Raw genomic sequence first — 18,034 nt, forward strand, 5'->3', positions numbered from 1 at the left:
TGCCTCTGTCAGAGAGAGCACTTGTTTTCTTTGTTTTGCCTTTTTTTTTTTTTTTCCCCATGACAGAGTTTCCTCTGTGTAGCCTTGGCTATCCTGGAATTCACTTTGTAGACTATGTTGGCCTTGACCACACAGAAATCCACCTGCCTCTGCTTCCTGAGTGCTTGGATTAAAGGTGTCCACCACCACCACCCACAGTTCGCTTTCTTATACAAGGACTTAAAAAAAAAAAAAAAACAAAAAAAAACAAAAAAAAAACTGCAGTTCACCTGAATACACTTTTCCATTTACTTCTAAAATTCAGATTATTTTGCTGTGTCCAATCACACATCCGTAACTTTGGGTGTGGTGGGCTTTTTTTGTTGTTGTTGTTGTTTTCTTTTGGAGACAGGGTCTCACTATGTACACCAAGCAAGACTGGCCTTGAATTTGTGCTCTTTTTTTCCTGGAAGTTTCTATTATTCGTAACCCAGGTTTAAATTCTTTATCATCCTGATAGAGATTTTAGAATCTTTATCACTTCTCTGCAAGAGTGTTAGAATTACAGACATGTACCATGACACACAGCTTATAATTTATAGTTGTTCATATTTGGTATCTCATAACTTTTCTATTATCAATAACTATAAGGAATATTTAATGTTACCTTTCTTCCAATTGCTCCATTCTGTTTTTTTGGAGGTGGTGGCTCAAAAATGCGTTGCTGCTGCTGGGGTGGAAGTGTAGAATACAATGGAATGATTTTAATATCTCCAACTTCAGGGCCCAAATCATCAACCTCACGCTTTATTCTCTTACAAGCCTCATCAATTTCCTACAAAACAGAAACACTGAATGAAAACAAAAACCGCAGAATATAAATATTCGTCATAATCATCATTGTATATATTTCATTTGACATATCAATAATGACTTCATTTTCTTATTGATAATCCATGCCTATCATTTCATTGATAATCTATTTTAAATTTGGTAACCAAAATTAAAGGAATTTCAGTGTGATTTTCAAACAACCACTGAAATTTTTGATTTCTGTATTGGGCCAAATATGTAACTGCTGTGTTTGCATTGCCTACCCCTTTTCTTCAAGACTCAGATGTCCTAATTAATTCTCAAAAAATTGTATTAAAATTGAAATTTCTCACCCAGGAATATTGAACTGCACTCATAACCTTTTCAATTTTCACAATCTAAAAGAAACTGATGTGTTAGATATTTAAAATAAGCCAATTAGGCTTTAATGTCACATATCACTAATGCAATTACATGGAAGAATTGTTTCACTGTACCTAATGAGAACAAGCACCTTTACATTATCAACATAGATATTTCAAAAGTAGGCTGATGAGCAATTGCCTTAGAGCTGCTTCATAATTTTCCTCACCAGGGCAAGCTATTCCAATGCATTTGTATTCAAATACAAATTTAAAGAAAGACATAATAAATGCATTTGGGAATGGAGCAGTAACTGGAGTGGCAAATGGCTTAAAAAGTGAAGGATGATGGACAAATGTTTTGCTGAAACAATTAAACTTGGAAGTACACTAATTTATTAAACATCTGTCATGTATTTAACAAGGCAGTCAGCTATTCTAACAAATAAACTATTTACTCAAAGAGTATCATTAAGAGAAAAAAAGGAATTTCAGGTAAACTGGATTTGTATCAAACTAGGTTTCCTGAAATGATTTTCAACCAACTTGCAGTTGTTTCTGTGTTAAAGAATATAAAATTTGGGGCTGGTTCACAGGCCAAGCATACTGGCTGTTATTCCAGGACCCGAGTTTGGTTCCAAGCACCGATATGGTAGTTCACAACCATCTGTAACTCTGTACTTGGTGCTCTGTTCTAGCTTTCTGTGTACAAGGTATACAACACATACAAGCAAACATGCATACACACAAAGTTAAAATAAATCTTTAAAAATATACAATCCCTGTATAAAAGAAAACCTTTTTGCCTACTTCAAAATACCAATTTTCTTAAGTATCTTAAGGTTGTTTAACACAAGAAAATTACTATAAAAAAATCCAGTGTTTCGAGCCAGGCAGTGATGGCACACACCTTAAACCCAACACTTGCAAGGCAAAAGCATGTGGATCTCTGTGGGTTCAAGGTCGGCCTGGTCTACAAAGTGAGTTCTAAGACTGCCAGGGCTACACAGAGAAACCCTGACTTGAAAAATCAAAAACAAACAAGAATCCAATGTTTCTTATGAGACTACCTCAAATTTCTAGAAAATGAAAATAGAATGCCATATATTTAAAAAAAAAAAAGTTAAAGTCTTTCTAGGGAAAAAATGTACTTTTAAATAGTCTATCTAGACCAGAATGCCCCCTGCTGGCATGTAAATACAGAATTAAGACCCCTATCAAAGTGAAAAACTTTAAATAAAGAAAATTAAGACTCCCAATATTTGATTTAATGTCAGCAACACATTAAAAAGTGATCAACTTAACATCTACACTTCATCTATTAAAAGACTTTGCTAATAAACACAATGAATGAAATAAATGTAAAACAAACTAGCCAAAAGTCTTCAAATTCAAAACATATCAAGAATTCACAGCTACAATTTCACTTCATTTCATAACATGCCAGCACACACCCAAAAACATGGCTTACTGCCTTCCTTTCTCCAATGAATGAAATGAATTGCATTAAGCTGGCTTAGGAAAAGATCCTTCTGGTTCTCCCCATGAGATCACCTGAAACTTCCAATACTATTCAAATATACCTAGTTGTTGGAGCAGATTTAAGCCAAGAGGAAGTGAGAAATTGTAGAGAGCAAACATAAGACAAAATGAGCACACGATCAGCATCAACAGTTACAGGATGAATGCTGTTTACTGCCATTTGAAAAGCAGTAAGTCTTGCAGAAGCTTTACGGAAATTTTCCACTTTAACTGCATAAAGAGGATGAGTAGTAACAAAAGAGGAAAACTTTACCCAGAAAACTCATTTTCAACACATCTTAGGCTCACAAAAGAACTAAGGGTGAGTCTCTACAGGAAAAGAATTACAAACACCTTTCCCCAAGACATTTGGCAATGTCTACATACGTCTTTGCTGGCTACCCTTGACTCATGAAGCATTGCCATATCTAATATGGATAGGCTGGGAATACTGAAAAATGTCCTACCATGCACAGGCATCTGACAACACAAATTTTCCAACTCACAACATAAACAGTATTTAGGCTGAAAAGCCATACTCTGCAAGGAAACCATGTCTAAAGGCACAAATCATGAGGACAATTCCAGGATTAAAAAAATTATTGAAAATTTACAACCTTCAACTGCATGGCATTGCTAAAATATCATCTAGCTAACAGTCCTATGGGAGCTGGACATGATAAAAAGGTTTTGGTGCAACGGAAGACTACAGCAGTTTTCCACAACACTGTTTTGGTGTCATTATGTACCATAGGAGGGATCTTTTGGAACTATAAACACGTCTCTGGAAAGGCGACCCAGCGTCTTAAATGAACTAAGGAGCTTGTAGGCAATGTAGACTCTTGTGTTTCCTCCTCAAACTTCTCTATTTCAAAAAACACTGAACAGAAACAAGAACTTGTTTAACAAATTCTCTCCCCTCAGACCAGAAATCTATTGACCATACTTAAGACATCCTAGAACAGGACTCAGACCTTCAATTGTAAAAGGTATCCAATATTTAAAGGACTACAACCACCTACATTTCAACTGAATACTTTTCTTCAATATGTACCCCTTTAAATAGAAATATATAGGAAAAGGTGGTTAAACATTTTATACACTCAACAATTAAGCTGAAGGAAGAACTTGAATGATTAATGTGAGAAAACTATGACCAGCCTTTGCCATGGAAGTTTAGAGTTGCTGGCTAATAGAAACTACATAAAGCAAATGATGATACCTCTTGGCCAGTCAAGAAAAGGAGAAGGTCTCCTTCCTCCTCTTCACACATATGTATCTGGATCACTGTTCGAATTGCTGCTTCAAGATAGTCTCTCTCTGGTTCTGGAGTATAAAAAATCTCAACAGGATGTGTTCGGCCAGGAATAGTTAAGAGAGGACAGTTATCAAAGTAAATCTGGAATTTCCCAGCATCAAGGGTAGCACTCATAACTATAACCTGTAGGAGAAAAACAGTAAATTACTTTTGCAGTATTATCGTTGATTCTTAAATAATCTCAAAAGGAAAAAAGTAGTTACTGTCCTAAGTAAGCATATATTATCAGCAATAAAGACAGCCCTTAAGGCTGGGTGTAGTGGTGTATGTCTTCTTTAATCCCAGCACTAGGGAGACATGGGCAGGCATATCTGTGAGGTCAAGGCCAACCTTGTCTACATAGTGAGTTCAGGACAGCATACACAGTGAGACCCTCCTCACCCCCTCCACCCCCAAAAGTCAGTCTTTAAAGATAAAGAAATATTAAAAAATAAAAGTAGAGGACAGTGTAGTAGCATACCCAGGTAGATCACTACGTGGGTTCAAAGACAGCCAGAGTTATATAGTAAAACTCTGTTTTTAAAAAACAAAAATAAGCCAGGTGGTGGTGACACATGCCTTTAATCCCAGCACTCAGGAGGCAGAGGCAGATGGATCTCTGTGAGTTCAAGGCCAGCATGGTCTACATACACAGAGAGTTGCAGGACAAGCCAGGGAAAGAGAAACCCTGTCTTTCCGAAATAAAATAAAATACAGAAAGGAATAAACTATAGCTATCTGTATTTTAAAATACTAGACTATCAGATAAGTAAACAGTATCTTCTCATAAGCCCCATGTAAGGGATACATACACTCATTAAGCATTATGAAAATAAAGAGTGGTTAATATGCAATAATATAATTACTGACAGATTTAACTATCTCCAAATAGGAAGGGAGAAGGGGGACAACAAAACCCAACAGACCAGATAAAAATGTATTTATTTCTTCCAAATTATCTTTAATGAGCACAGCATATTTTGAAAACCTAAAGTACATTAGGGTCTTCAGGCTGGCTGGCCACCAAGGCCCAGGGGTCTTCCCATATCCACCTCCTTGGCCTAGGGTTTACAAGACGGTGCTACCACACTTTTTCTTTGGGGTTGATGTCCCTGTGTATAGTTACTCCCACCCTGTTATACTAGGAAATCCAATACCTCTGGCCTCTGCTGGCATGCACTCATGTGCACATTCCTAGGAGAGAAAAGAGCGCACACATGCGCGCACGCACAAACATACATACTTAAAAACAAAAAACAAATCACTTCTTCACCTTTAAATCTGATCTCTGTCTTACAACTTCCTTCAAAACACCCATGAGAATATCTGTAGCCAATGTTCTTTCATGAGCCTCATCAAGAATTATCACACCATAACGCTCCAGGAGGGGATCATTCATAGCTTCCCGAAGCAGCATCCCGTCAGTCATATACCTATAATCAATCACAAAGAACACTAGTCAAGACTCAGCTATGTGGTTTTAAAACTAACCATACTGACGTAAGTAACAACTACAAAAATTAAGAATAGTTTTAAGAGTTCATGAAAGCTAATTATCATAAAATCTTACCAAATACTGAAGTATACTGAGAAAAAAAACGTAACTCCTGATTGTGCCACACAATATGATATGATATGATATCCTAAGAAACATAACTCCTGATTGTGCCACACAAATGCTAAAACCAAATTTGTCACTTAAATTAAAAAAAAAAAACCCTAAAAAATTTCAAAACAAGCCAATAAACCATTTTAAGCTATTTCATGCCACCCACTACTAAAATGTTACTACATGCAAAATGAGCATTTTGGGGAAAAAATGAAACCCTAACTTTTAAGGTAATAATGTTAACAACAGCTGACACCAAAGTCTACTATCCCCTCTCCTCACCACCACCAATGAAATGACCTAAAGGACAAAATGGGTTCATTCATAAAAGCTCTGAGAATGACAGCATCAGCACAAGAATGCTGATACTTAAACTGAATGATAAATCAAAAAAGAAAAGAAACCAGGCTTAGAAATGGCTTCAGAGAATGCAGTTAATATGGACTCCAACCAGTACAGAGGGAACCAAGTAGAGTCAGTATCAGAGCAAGGGTAGAACATTGTATGGGTCAGCCATCTCCTGTCCATTCCACTCCGGCCAGTGCTGTAACTAATACAGAACAACTATCCTTAAGTTTGGCACCTGGACAAAAACACAGTATGCAATGCTAAAGTCACAGTTCATGGTCAGTTAAATAAAAGCCCATTATTTTATTTAGAAATTTAAATGGTATAGAAAATCTGAAGCCATCATTTATGACTTCATTTTGGCTCATTGTCCTATGTCTAATCATACCTAATCTTTCAGGAGCCAACTTGACTTCAGTTTATACCATCTACTGAAGCAGTTCAGCAATCTGACAGCATACAAAATAGTGAAGCCCTCTATTTCATCTAAAGTAATTCTAAATTTATTACAAATATTCGGCAAAGAAGTACACCTCCACTACACACGAGTCAAATTTCAGACAAGGACATGTTATATAGCACTGGCTGGCCTGGGCCTCATGAGTGCTGACGAGAGTCAACCTACCTGGTCCCTATTTATACAGTCTGTGTTTCTTTAGGGTTCTTTTAAAAATAAACCACTGCCGCTTCTGCACAAGATTTTATTTTAAGCACATGAAAGAAAAAATCACTGTCAATTAAACAATGACCAAATGTCCTAACACTGGCTTCTAGATGTCTTGAAATGTTTCATCTATTTGAGGGTCTTTGGCAATTGCTGTTTTCAGATGAGCTAGACAATTCAGTGACAAAGTAATTTTGGATAAGTGCCTTAGCTACAACAAAAGTCTTGTCTGAACTTTAAGGGGACATGAAAGAATTACTTCTTATTTCAACAATATTTGTTCAAATGCCTATATAGCATACCTCAGTGCTGCTTCTACACCTTTGTGAACTATCAGTTGCTAGTCTTTCAATAGGAAAAGAAACCCTACATTTCTGAAAGCACTTTAATTAGCAGATTAATTCAGTCTGTTATTTCCAAAAATTCACAATGTATACTTGAAATTTACAATACACAAAACTAGATCAGTATCAAATATTCACAGGAAATGACAACCTCCAAATTCCTACCAATTACAAGATTTCATCTGATTCTAAGATGTACTTTAATTTATAAGAAAGTTACAAAACTGGCAATATTATTAAGTCTCTAACTTGTATAGATAGGCTTCCAATCATAATTATTTAACAAATTAAATCCAAGTAAAATAAACAAAAAGCTGGTGCTGAGTAACAGTAACCTAAGTAATTTTCAAGTAATATATACAAATAGCATAGAGTTACCAATAAACTGTATGTAACTTACTCTGAACTAATGAGTGCTAATGAAAATAAACTTCTGGATGTTTCTATAAAGGTGTTTCCAAAAACTTTAAAGTGAAAGGTAAGATCCACTCTAGATGTGGGTGCCATCACGCCAGAGGCTAAGGTCCTGGATTAGAAACCACCACCTGAGCTTTCCTTCTACTTCTTCACCGCAGAACGCGTTATGAACAGCTGCCTCGCACTTCTGACCACCATGCACTCTTCATGATGTTCCCCATCCCTTCTTAAAAGATAAGCCAAAATAAGCTTTCTCCTTTATGTTGCTTGTCTGATGTGTGGTCACGGCAAAGAGAAAAATAAATAACACCCAAATTAATATGCCTACTTTATAGGAAGCAATTTCTTTAAAGTTATAAAGAATCAACATTTCTGAAGGACATTATCATCTTTTGAATATGGTATCTTTGGAGGATTGGTTTCAGTACATCAAGCAGATACCAAAATCTGTGTTGCTTTTGAAGTCTTATATATATTAGCCTGGTATTTTCATATAACCTCTAAATATTTTCCTATATATATTTTATTTTCTAGATGTACAACACATAATAGGATGCAAATGTTAGATAAAGTTTTATTCTTTACGGAATGACAAGCAAGTGTCCAAGATTAATAGTAATATTTTTTCTGGATTATTTTCATTTTCACAAATGCCAAAGTATCAACTACATTTACTTTTATATGCCTTACCATCCCACCTTTAGCTACAGAATTTCTGGATGACAACAGTAACAGAGAGAACAAAGCAAAAATGGCTTCATTAAGAGAAGATAGTTCTATAATAGAGACTGTCCCCATCCCAGGGTAGTCCTGTGTATTAAAAACACAGGACTTCTGATGGGCTAACTCAAACACTTATATCATATTAAATAAAAACTTCAAGCAAACCTACCCAATATAAATGAAGTTTTACAAAAAGATAGTTCTGCTGTCTAATATTAAGATCTTTTCACAGCCTATTTATAATACCTGGCTATATTATAGACATTCCAACAAGCTGAGTTTGGATAGTTAATAATCTCAGTGTCTGCATATATATTCACAGCCAATAAATTAAACAAATACTTCTGTTATGAACAGGTCACTCAAAATGATTTTAAATTTATGAAAGTCTCCTAAATAACTTAGGCCTATGGAAGCATGTTTTCATCTTAACAATGTAAAAAGTAACATTACTATTAACTCAAGATAACAGGATGTCAACAACCATTTCTTGATCATTTTCACAGGATCAAGTTTAATCGGACAAGCCTGAACAATAAGTACAACAGTACATCACGTTACTGGCTACAGCGGTTCTCAACCTTCCTTATGCTGCAATCCTTTAATACAGTTCTTCACATTGTGCTGACTCCCAACCATAAAGTTGCTACTTCATAACTTTAATTTTGCTGTTATGAATCATAATGTAAGTATCTGATATGGAAGACATCTGATATGGAACCCCCAAAGGGGTCATAACCCATAGGTTGAGAATCACTGGGCTATAGTGAGAACTAGATGTAGATACTCATCTAAAGAAATATACAGTATTTTAGATACCTTAATGTTCTAATAAAGCAAGCAAAGCAAAAACTAGGAAATATCAAACCTCCTCTGTGATACATACATATTCAATCTCAGCTGAAATACTTAGCCCAGACACCTAAACACACTAAACACAGAGCTTTGTTACGGTATGTAGATTTAATGTATTTAGTCTGTTTTAGAGTTAAGACACCTACAAGAAAAACCCTAAAAATCTACTAACTGAGAAAGAAAAAAAAAAGCAAATCATTTTTAAATACTTTCACAACTTGTACAACTCTAAATTGTGAAGGCTATACTCCCCCCCCCCCCCCCCCCCCGGAACAACATGGCAAAAGCTGAGGTTGTAATTTCTATGCAGAATTTTCTAAAACATTGGCACTGTGTAAACAAGTGAGCCTTTCTACAATCAATCCTTCTTAAGCACATAAATATTAGAACTATAAGTAGAAAATCAAATTAGTTTGCACTGAGAGAGGTCAACAGTATTCTATTTTCAGGGGGCAAAAAGCATTTCCCTTGTAAACCAAGGATCTGAGTTCAGTCTAATGTTTAGAAAAACCAACTTCAAACCTCCACAAAGTTGTGGAGCACAAGTTTCCTACACACATTTAAAAAATAAAGAATTCTACTTGAATAGTAACAATTATTTTAGTCTTTTTTAGAGTTGCTTAAAGGGTCAACTAACCATTTGTTCTCCAAGGTCAAACTAAACCATTTAGCTTAAGTGCTATTGAGCCTACTACTATAAATTACTTTTAAATTGTACAACTGTGGCCTTAAAGTAGTAGCAGACCTTTTTACCTCTTACCTCAAGGCCCAAAGTTATTTGCCTACTTCTACAATGACAAACATCAAATTCTAATTCATGCTAACCTCCCTCAACTGTAATTCAATTATTGTGCTATATAGAACTTTATTAGATTGCTTTCTTAAGCCCCTTTTTAATTAGTTTAGCTGATGTCTTCATTACTTTTCTATTATTGTGAAGAGTAAGACCAAGGCAACTTATAAAGTTTTGTGGAGGCGGCCCGCTTTCAGTCTCAGAGGCTGAATCCATGACCATCATGGCAGGAAGGATGGGAGCAAAGAGGCATGGCACTGCAACAGTAGCTCAGAGCTTACATAGTACCAGAAAGTTGGAGGGAGAGAGACGAAACTGTGACCCATCCCTAGTGACACACTTCTCAAACAAGGCCACATCTTCTCCAAGACCACACTTCCTTAGAGGAGTCCTCCCCAACAGTCCAACTGGTAACCAAAGATTCAAATATTTGAGCCTATGAGGGCTACTCTCACTCAAATAATCATAGTTGGTTAGTAAGATTCAACTTATCAAGACAGAAATGTACCACCACTACCACCAGCAGCAACTGTTAGCCATGTTGACTACACACTACTAATCTGAGTGTCAGTAATTACTTAGTTGTACACAGATCAAGATACTCAGAATAATCCTTGAGACAGTTATGAGCTCCATCTTCTGAAACTTCCAATCAATTATCACACTTTAAGTAGCAGAGCTAGTACCAATTCAAGACCCTAGGATAGAGGAAACATCATCTTGGTTCTCAAATTCCCCATCTGTTAGAGCACTGTGTCCTGCTGGCCAGTACTCCAGAGTCCAAATTCTTACAGTTAGCACTTCAGTATTAAATTTGCCATGTGATAGCTCATAATCCACTGGGTGCCAACCTTAAATGTTCTGTACCACCAAGATCCTTACTGAGTAGGGTTTGTATTTTGCTTGGTAGGACCTTTGGTTTCTTTCATCTTCTTGCCTGCCTTTGAAATTAAAACAAGTCTACAAATTTTATGATCTAGATTGCATAAAACTATTTTGTTAAAAATATATTTCCTTCAAGCTTTACATGGGGCAGTTTATCATAATGAAACCCAAGACTGCCATTCATTTTTCCCTCTCACATATTTCAACCACATCCTCCTGAATTTACCTTTTCTTAGCTTCCTAGCAGCTTACTCTCAAATTATACACCAGATAAAATTCTCAGTAGGGTATCAGAACAATAGTTAACAGAAAAAAATTCATGTCCCCAAAAAATTATACTTTATTTTTTTATAAACTAACCCCAGACTGGGTCTCCTTTAAAATTCCAAAACCAAAGTTACTAAGATAACCAAAACATATTCAGAATGAACAGGAAACTCAATCACCATGTCCCACTTCACCAACAGAACCTTTAAGGAAGTCGGGGTAAGATTTTAGTGAATCTGCCTCCTTTCCTAATTTTGCTAAATATTCATCAAGATTTTTGTAGTTACAAGTTTTCCATTCCTCTATTGCCTATTTGACTTCCTCAGATTAAGTGGAGAAGGGAAGGAGAATCCACAAAAGTTCTATACAAGGGAAGTACAGGAAACAGACATAAATCCTGTCCCAAAGATATTATGGCTCAACTAGGCAAGACAGATTAAAATTGCTTCCTTGATCTTACACTGTATCCATAATAATCTAGTTCTTTAATATCTTAAAAGCAATCTGGCATAAAAGTGCTCATACAAGTTTGTTCAATGTACGATTTTTTTTTTATTAGAAATGAAAGACCTGTAGTATTTTCTAAAGCAAAAAAAATGTTAGCTACTCCACATGGTAGCACATGCCTCTAAACCAACCCTTAGGAGGCAGTCAGGCAGAACTCAGTTCCAGGCCATCCTGATCTACATAGCAAAGACCAGGACAGCTAGGGTTCCAGAGACCCTGTCTCAAACACACACCCAGAGTTGTAATTACCACAGAAAGATGGCTCAGAAGTTAAAGGCATTTCTATTACATCTGATATCTGCGTTTGATCTGCTGGAATCTAAATGGTGGAGAGAACCACAAGTTGTTCTGTTATATACTCACAGGCCATGGCGGGCCAAGCTCAAACCCACACCCAAATTTTATATATTTAAAGGCTTAAAAACTAACCTTCCCCTTAAGAGAACAAAGAGAAAGAAAAAGATTCTATCCCATACACCTGAAATTCTTTCACCCTATACCTCTATCCTTCTATTAGCTTTAACTGGGTCTTAGACTTTCAACAGTAATTGTTCAAGACTGAGATACAGATCACTGGTAAAGTACTTGCCTAGTGAGCACAAGATCCTGGGTTAGACTCCACTCCAACACCAAAACAAACCCATTTCTCATCTAAAGTGAATCCTGAGTTATTCATCCATATAAACACCATGTTCTGCTTCCAATATCTGAAACTTTGTATTTGTATTTGATGGACATGGAGCAGATTAATTTCTTACTACTACACTGCCGAACATATAAAGCACTGTTAAATAGCTAAATTGTTGAGTATTTCTTGGTAAATACTGGATTTCCTCAATATCAAGCTTCTTCTAATTGTGCAGCTGGGAAAAAATTACCTTAACTACCACTAATATTAGCAAAAGCCAACTCCAAAATATTTTTTCTATCCTATGTAGAACTTAATGAATATCAAATATTGAAAATATATTATCGATACTATAATAGGACCGATTTTAAGGACACACAAATATAGCCTCAAACTGCCTAAATTGTGAGACATTCAAGAAAAAACTTTTGCCTTTAATCCCAGCACTCGGGAGGCAGAGGCAGGTGGATCTCTGTGAGTTCGAGGCCAGCCTGGGCTACCAAGTGAGTTCCAGGAAAGGCGCAAAGCTACACAGAGAAACCCTGTCTCGAAAAACCAAAAAAAAAAAAAAAAAAAAAAAAGAGCCGGGCGTTGGTGGCGCACGCCTTTAATCCCAGCACTCGGGAGGCAGAGGCAGGTGGATCTCTGTGAGTTCGAGGCCAGCCTGGGCTACCAAGTGAGTTCCAGGAAAGGCGCAAAGCTACACAGAGAAACCCTGTCTCGAAAAACCAAAAAAAAAAAAAAGAAAAAAAAAAAAAAAAAAGAAAAAACTTTTTTTCCCCCTTTTCTTCTCTAAAACAGGGTTTCTCTGTGTAGCCCTAGCTGTCCTGGAACTTGCTTTGTTGACCTGGCTGGCCTTGAATTCAGAGATTCACCTGCCTCTGCCTCCCAAATGCAGGCATTAAAAGTGTATACCACCACTGCCCTGATAAGAAAAATCTTTAAAAATCAGTTTTCTTTACCATTCTTTTGTATTAAAAAGTCATTTGACTATTTGATGAAAATATGAGGACTTTAACTTCTAGATAGGAAAATAGCTAATCCAGTGTAAAAAGCTGTCCTATGCATGCACTCTTCCTACTCAATTAACTATACAACTAGCATTCAGTTTATTAAAGCTTTAGCTATTGTTAACATATGAGTTTTCAGTGAGTTAATACATTACTATAGCAAACATATCCAGGTACTTTTTTACAGCACTGCTTAGTGAAGCAGTCCTGTCAATCAAAACTACCACTAGAACTCTTCCCATTAAATAATACTTAGAGTTACAATTTTTCTTTCCTTGAAGGTAATGAAAAAATATATACCCATTTCCAAGACTATTAACAATGCCAGGTTAGCCGGGCGGTGGTGGCGCACGCCTTTAATCCCAGCACTCGGGAGGCAGAGCCAGGAGGATCTCTGTGAGTTCAAGGCCAGCCTGGGCTACCAAGTGAGTTCCAGGAAAGGCGCAAAGCTACACAGAGAAACCCTGTCTCGAAAAACCAAAAAAAAAAAAAAAAAAAAAAAATGCCAGGTTAGTTTTAACTACTGAAGAGATTGCAAAACACCAATACGCTTACCTTATCAGGAATAATTTTTTTAAAGCTTAATTACAATTTCTCGGAATTGCTTAGTAAGATAAAATGACAATACCAAAAATACTTTCACTTTGAAATACTGCACCTGTTTGTTTCGCTTTTAAAGTGAACCAATCTTTCACAAAGATGCATCTTTTGAAAATCTACCCTTCCTCACTTTCTATCACACACACTATTAACACGGCTTGTATCTTTCTCAAATTCCAAATTGTTTTCTCCCCTAAACTATACATAATCAAATGTCAAAAAAATGATTCCTTTTAGAAACAAGGAAAAATCTGTTAAGAAATTATTAAGTTCTGCCAGGCGGCAGTGGTGCACGCCTTTAATCCCAGCACTTGGGAGGCAGAGCCAGGTGGATCCCTGTGAGTTCAAGGCCAGCCTGGTCTACAGAGCGAGATCCAGGACAGCACCAAAGCTACACAGAGAAACCCTGTCTTGGGGGAAAAAAAAGGAGAAAAGAAAAAAAAAAAGAAATTATGAAGTTCTAATGAAAGGATCAAGAACTAGAAAAAAGTGAAATATTAGATAAAAAGTAACTGAATACTCTGATTAAAGAATTGTTTTTAAGTTATACATTTTAAGGAACATAGTAAATACTAAATATTTAAAAACAAGAATATGTAATATTTAAGATCTGATTACTTTGAGAGTGAAAATTCTCAAATATGGATAAAACAAAAAAGGTTGAAGATGGTGAATACAGAATCTCATACTGTTCTATGTCTACAAACATTTGAAATTTTATACACTACAATTTTTCCTAATCCAATCAAGTAAGTCTCATTTATCTCACTACAAGGTATAGCTACACCACAGGTTCATATCACTGACCACTTAACATGTGTTCCAGTTATCTTTTTACAATGCAATTGATAACCATAACATAACCAATTTATTTCTAAAACTGACTAAATGACTATAACTGCAGAGTTAAGATTTGTTGGACAATATATACCGCTACTTATACAAAACGTAACTAAAAGATATAGAAAACAACTAGGCAAGTAAAAGTTATGAGGCTCAATATGGTCATGAGTATACCAACTATAAAGAAGCAGGATCTTAAGGAGGTATCATAAATACATTATTACAGAAGATTCCTCCATGAGCTCATGCACAACAAGAACTGTATTATCAATTTCCCTTACCCACAAATAAATCATATCCCACTCACACCATTTAATTTAAAAGTAACTTTTTTAAACGGACATTTTTACTCTTTATCATATTTAACTGAACAATCTACTAAAACCTCACATTTTATGCTATCAGTAATATTTCACAGAAGAAGCATCACGTAAGTAAAATCTGACCTTTGAAACAGAATTTCTACTGAAGGGATGAATAGATTATCACCAAGGGAAAAAACTGGTCACCTGGCGTGTCTAAGACAGTCTACTTCAATTCTAAACCTGGTAACTCCATTAGTAAAGCTCCGTAACTAATGGTAGATTTAGAGAAGCTACATTTTAGAGAAGCATCCACGCATTTTAAAGACAGAGTACTTACTTAAGAATGGTTTTTGCACTACTGCAGTCTTCAAATCGAATGGAGTAGCCAACTTCCTGGCCTAACATTACGTCCATCTCATCAGCAACTCTCTGAGCCACACTCATTGCAGCCACTCTTCTGGGCTGTGTACACGCAACTCCTCTTTTGGGTCCTGGCAATGATCGCATATACTCCACACACCACTGTGGTATCTGAAATAGTTTCACATTTAAAATGTTATGCTTTGCCTGAATACAAACTACATGCATCATCAAGTACTTTATTTCGTTCTAATAATTTAAAGCAAAATTCAACTACGCAAACAAGCTATTTATGACTCACATTACAATAGCTAGAAGGGTTCATAGATAACATTGATGTGATATAATTATACTCCTGGGTGGGCAAAGTCCACTCAGACTGCTCAATATGCTCAACAGTACAGCTGTACCATCACTATTTTTTAAACAATGGAAGAAAACACCAATTTAAATTCTAAGTTCTACCCTTTATAAAAAATTTTAAGACTCAAAAGTAAAATATAACATAGTTCTGAAAAGTCACAAATTTTTAATTATAAAAACTGTAGGCACAAGTATCATATCCTCTTGTGGCTATAAACTGCAATCTATCAAAAGGTCATCATAACACTGTTACTCTTCCTCCAAGAGTGGTATACACAGTGATAGTACCTTAGATACCATCTTAAAAGTTCTTGAAATTGCCACCTTCAAGTTCAATAGGACTGAGAGCAGCAGCCAAGGAAAAAAGGGAAAAGAAAATTCCAAGCTCAAGAGGGTCATTATGGTGACCTGATACACTATGTAGACACGAAGGGACTCTCTTATTGTTTGGTTCCCTAGTTATCTAACTGGAAAGAGTAGGAAAGAAGATGCAGATAACACCACCTTCAGCAAGAATCCTCTGCTACATGATTTCCTAAGTACAGAGTTTCTGTTTTGTGTGATGGAAAAGCCCCACAGACAGTATTATCAGGACATAATATCATGAATGTAATAAATACAATTAATGTAATTAATATCATAAATATAGTTATTGAATGAATACTGAGAATGGAATCAATGAATATCACAAATGTAATATCATGAGTGTAATTAATGAGTATCATGAATGTAATTAGTATCTTGAATGTAATTCATGTCACTGAACTGTGAACTTAAAAATGGTTACAATTGCAAATATTATGTTCATTTAAAAAAATAAGGTGGAATGTAATCACCATACATTATGTGTATGAAACTGAAGACAGCGATGTTCTAATAGAAAGTGGTGATGGTGTCATGGGCCTATGAGGATGCCAGACTAAAATCTATCAAATTGTGCAAACAGGCAAATTATACACTATGTGAATTATCTGTCAATAAAGATTTTATAAAACATTAGAAAAAAATCCTCTGCTACAAGTACCTGGATCTGTCTCCATCATCAAAGCTTCTGAGAGGCTAACAGCTTCTAATGCTACAGAATACAGAGGGTTTGGATCTAAGTGTTTGTTTATATGATGCTATCTGATGAAAAATGTTAGTTGGTATACTGTTAACGTAATTTAATTACTCTAGCCATTAGGCTAACTTCTGCATAAAAATAAATAACTCAAAGGCAAGGCAATTACGTTGTTTCTCCAAAGAAAACAGTATGTTATGCTTCAAGGGCTTAAATAAAACGATAAACTAAAATAACAGTACCTCCCTAGTTCTGTGAACCAATAGACCAACAGCGCTTTTCTAGGAAAGCTTTATTTATCTACTTTCATTTAACCATCCCTCCTCCAAGAGTAGAAAGGAAAATGTGGTGACCAATCAAGGTGAAATTCAAAGCACTGACTAGCAGATCAAAGGAACAATTAATCCTTAATTCTTAAAAAAAAAAAAAAAAAAACTTCGGATTTTGGGGGAAAAAATCCATTCCAATAAAATGAATGACTTAACCTCATTTTAGAAACAAGATAGTTCGGTTAATTTCACAGATTTCAATCTTTTAGAAGTTCTTTGTACTCTTAACTGATGACAAAATAATAAACTTACTGATTAATTCCTAATAAAAACCCACCTCCTGCAAAAATTTTTCTACAAAAAATAATTTTTCAAACAAAACTTTTCTAGTAGGGTACGTATTTTACATAGTCCCAATCCTAATGTCTGCCCTGATGGAAAGCACTTGGTTCTCCTTATATGCTCATCTGCATAATGCAAACTATCTTCAAGGCAGAGCTATAAAAAAACTTAAAATGGAATAAAGTATGAAAAAATATAGTGCTTTACTCTCCAAAAGTGCTAATTAAACAAAGATTGGTAATACTATGTAAACCTACTGGTAAAATATCCGAAATTTAAAATTCTATGACATTAATAATTTAGAGTTATTGGTTCAACAATCGTTTTTAAAGATTTCAACACATTAAAGTTTGAAGGTTTTTTTGGAAACAGGGTCTCTTTCTGTAGACCAGGCTGCCCCTAAACTTTGTCCTACCACACACAGCTAAGTTTGAGTTCTGAACATCAAGTTGTCCCTCAATTAAGTCTTCTTAATATTTTTGGTTGCTATAGAATCAAAATGTCTCCATGAACTATTTAAATTGATTTGCAGCACGTAATTTTAAAAAAATTAAAGAAATCCCAAGCCAGGCATGATGTTCCATGTCTGTAACCACAGGTTTAAAATGGCAAACTAGATGCAAGCCTAGCCTACATAGCAAGATCTTCTCAAAAAACAAGCACATACATCAATGATAGAGCCTTTGCCTAGCAGCATGCTCAATTACAAATGTTTACCTATATTCTTAAAAATGAAAAAATAACCAGTAAACGCATATTATTTTGCATATTAAGATGGGCAATTATTAAGTTCATTCCAATGGTTCCCTGAATTTTATAAATTTTCTACCAAGTCCAGTGACTCTTTTAACTGATGGTTTTCATGTTAGA

General features: G+C 35.6%; 1 protein-coding gene across 2 annotated transcripts in view; it reads right to left on the bottom strand.

Annotated features, from left to right (window-relative positions):
• The window catches only part of Dhx15 (DEAH-box helicase 15), a 43,882-nt gene that overhangs the window by 18,172 nt on the left and 7,676 nt on the right, over nt 1–18,034 (bottom strand). For both annotated transcript variants that reach the window (XM_059275866.1, XM_059275867.1), the window contains exons 3-6: nt 15,108–15,301; nt 5,246–5,405; nt 3,898–4,116; nt 647–814 (exon numbers count right to left, since the gene is read on the bottom strand). In XM_059275866.1, coding sequence (XP_059131849.1) covers nt 647–814; nt 3,898–4,116; nt 5,246–5,405; nt 15,108–15,301 — 741 coding nt within the window. The remainder of the gene's footprint in view (nt 1–646; nt 815–3,897; nt 4,117–5,245; nt 5,406–15,107; nt 15,302–18,034) is intronic.

The sequence above is a fragment of the Peromyscus eremicus genome, chromosome 10, assembly GCF_949786415.1.
Source record: "Peromyscus eremicus chromosome 10, PerEre_H2_v1, whole genome shotgun sequence".
NCBI classification, from domain to species: Eukaryota; Metazoa; Chordata; class Mammalia; order Rodentia; family Cricetidae; genus Peromyscus; species Peromyscus eremicus.